Genomic DNA, 3,369 nt, shown 5'->3' with positions numbered 1-3,369 from the left:
AAGGGGGTGACACTCTAGACCCAAACTGTTACAGACCTATATCCATCATGCCCTGCCTTTCTAAAGTCATCAACATCCAAGTTAACAAACAGATCACTGACCATTTCGCATCCCACCGTACCTTATCCGCTGTGCAATCCGGTTTCCGAGCTGGACACGGGTGCACCTCAGCCACGCTAAAGGTACTAAACGATATCATAACCGCCATCGATAAAAGACAGTACTGTACAGCCCTCTTCTTCGACCTGGCCAAGGCTTTCGACTCTGTCAATCACTGTATTCTTATCGGCAGACTCAACAGCCTTGGTTTCTCAAATGACAGGGTGTCAAACTCTGGCCCGCGGGCCCGCGAGACAATACCAAATTACTACTAGAGCTGGCCCGCCGGTATTATACAGCGCATTCACCGCTAATACTACGAATCCCATAATGCTCTGCTGTTGTTTTCGCGCGCCAATCAGGACAGGACCCAGAAACGCCCTCTCCTCTGTGACAGTAGTCATAGCAACATAGACGCTACAACTGTCAGCGCGCTATCCCTTCCCAAAAATGGCGAAAAGAAAGGCAGAAAACAGGAGCTTTCTGGACAAGTGGGAGGCAGAATATCTGTTTACATATGTAAAAGACAAACCTGTTTGTCTTGTTTGTGGAGTCAACGTGGCTGTAAGTAAGGAGTAGAACATTAGACGACACTATGAAATGAAACACCATGACAAATACAAGGACCTGGACATGACTCAAAGGAGCCAGAAAGTAGAGGAGATGAAAAGAAGTTTGGTTTCACAACAGAATATGTTCAAAAAAGCCACATCACAAAGTGAGGCTGCTGTAAAGGCTAGTTATATAGTGGCAGCAGAGATCGCAAAATCAGCCCGGCCCTTTAATGAGGGAGAGTTCGTGAAAAAGTGCACGATGAAAGTTTGTGACCTCGTATGCCCAGAGAAAAAGCAAGCATTTTCAAACGTGAGCCTGAGCAGGAACACAGTAGCTGATCGCACATGTGATCTTGCCACCAATCTGTATGACCAGCTGATGGAAAAGGGAAAAGATTTCGTTGCGTTCTCCCTCGCTGTGGATGAGAGCTGCGACGCATCTGATACTGCTCAGCTGTCAGTCTTCATCCGTGGAGTGGACTCAAATCTGTGTGTTACGGAAGAGCTATTGGGATTCAAATCAATGCATGGCACAACCACAGGAAAGGAAATCTTTGAGGAGGTTTCCAAATGTGTAACTGAAATAAAGCTGCCGTGGGATAAACTCGTTGGATTAACGACAGATGGTGCGCCAGCGATGTGCGGTAAAAAGAGTGGACTGGTGGGCATGGTTCGGGAGAAGATGCGGGAAGAGAACTGTGCAGGTGAGCTAACTGTTTACTACTGCATCATACATCAGGAATCACTGTGTGCCAAAGCCCTAAAGATGGAACATGTTATGTCCACAGTAACACAGGTAGTTAACTTTATAAGAGCCAAAGGTCTGAATCACCGGCAGTTACATTTTTTTCTAGAGGAGTGTGGTTCGGAATACGCAGACGTGCCGTATCACACAGAGGTGAGATGGCTAAGCAGAGGAAAAGTACTGAACAGATGTTTCGAGCTGCATGAGGAAATATGTCAATTCCTGGAAACCAAAGGGAAGGATACAGCAGAGCTCCGGGAGCAAAAGTTTCTGTGTGAGCTGGCCTTTCTCTGTGACATCTCGAGCCATCTCGATGCGCTGAACCTGCAGCTTCAGGGGCGGGGGCGCATCATCACAGACATGTACGCTGCAGTGAGGGCCTTTAAAACTAAACTGTGCCTGTGGGAGAATCAGATGCTGCAAGGAAACCCTTGCCATTTTCCCTGCTGCCAAACCATAAAAGCGCAGATCTCTACCGCCGTGTTCCCATGCGCACAGTTTGCTGAAAAACTCAGTGTTCTCGCCGCTGAGTTTAGCCGGCGATTTGCCGACTTCGATGTCCAGAAATGTAGGTTTGAACTGCTTAGTAATCCCTTCGCAGTGGATGTGGAAAATGCACCAACCAACATCCAAATGGAGCTGATTGAACTCCAGTGCAACGACACGCTGAAGTCAAAGTATGATGCTGTGGGCGCCGCACAGTTTCCACGGTTCATCCCTGACACAATGCCTCAGCTCCGCACCCAAGCTGCTCAGATGCTCTCCATGTTCGGCAGCACTTATCTATGCGAGCAACTTTTCTCCTCGATGAAAATGACCAAAACAACTCACAGGAGACGTCTGACTGATGAACACCTTCGCTCGATACTGAGGATTTCTTCAGCTCAGAGCCTGAGCCCAGACATTGATGAACTAGCATCCAAGAAGAGATGCCAGGTATCTGGCTTGGGCACATCAGATTAGATCAGTGTGCAATAATTAACGTTTTCTTTGTGCACTTTTTCTTGCTACAAGGCATGGGCTTGAATGGTTGATTGATTTATTATCATTTTATTTGTAAAATTATTAGCCAGTGGAAAAAGTTTATTTTGGTATTTAAATCAGAAGGCTGCAAATAGAAAAGAGGCATACGATTTTTATTAAAATTTTATTTATTTAATAAATGAATGCCATTGATGTTTTTTCATTTGAAATTCGATTTTGCATGTCTCCACTATTAAATTATATATTGTATGGTAATAAGCGATGCTTGTTCCATATTCAATGTTAAAGCAAAACTTGTTTGGGTCCATATTAAAAGGTTCATTTGTTCAATGTTGGCCCGCGACTTTGTTCAGGTTTTACATTTTGGCCCACTGGGTATTTGAGTTTGACACCCCTGTACTAAACGATATCATAACCACCATCGATAAAAGACAGTACTGTACAGCCCTCTTCTTCAACCTGGCCAAGGCTTTCGACTCTGTCAATCACTGTATTCTTATCGGCAGACTCAACAGCCTTGGTTTCTATAATGACTGGTTCACCAACTACTTCTCTGATAGAGATCAGTGTGTCAAATCGGAGGGCCTGTTGTCCGGACCTCTGGCAGTCTCTGTGGGGGTACCACAGGGTTCAATTCTCGGACCGGCTCTTTTCTCTCTATATACCAACGATGTTGCTCTTGCTGCGGGTGATTCCTTGATCCACCTCTACTCAGACGACACCATTCTGTATACATCTGGCCCTTCTTTGGACACTGTGTTAACCTCTCTAGGGTAGGGGGCAGTATTTTCACGGCCGGATAAAAAACGTACCCGATTTAAACTGGTTACTACTCTTTTCCAGAAACGAGAATATGCATATAATTGGTAGATTTGGATAGAAAACACCCTAAAGTTTCTAAAACTGTTTGAATGGTGTCTGTGAGTATAACAGAACTCATATGGCAGGCCAAAACATTAGAAGATTTCATACAGGAAGTGCCCTCTC

At 45.2% G+C, this 3,369-nt stretch overlaps 1 protein-coding gene across 1 annotated transcript; it reads left to right on the top strand.

The window, feature by feature from the left end:
• Positions 1–349: 349 nt before the first annotated feature.
• Positions 350–2,712, top strand: LOC115152491 (general transcription factor II-I repeat domain-containing protein 2-like). The gene is made up of 2 exons (XM_029697356.1): positions 350–1,357; positions 1,508–2,712. The coding sequence occupies exons 1-2, from the start codon at positions 700–702 to the stop codon at positions 2,359–2,361; spliced, it is 1,512 nt and encodes a 503-aa protein (XP_029553216.1). The 5' UTR covers positions 350–699; the 3' UTR covers positions 2,362–2,712.
• Positions 2,713–3,369: the final 657 nt, after the last annotated feature.

The sequence above is a fragment of the Salmo trutta genome, chromosome 17 (genome assembly GCF_901001165.1).
Source record: "Salmo trutta chromosome 17, fSalTru1.1, whole genome shotgun sequence".
Lineage (NCBI taxonomy): Eukaryota > Metazoa > Chordata > Actinopteri > Salmoniformes > Salmonidae > Salmo > Salmo trutta.
Note: the sequence above shows the minus strand (reverse complement) of the source record. Positions and strands in the feature narration are given on the sequence as shown.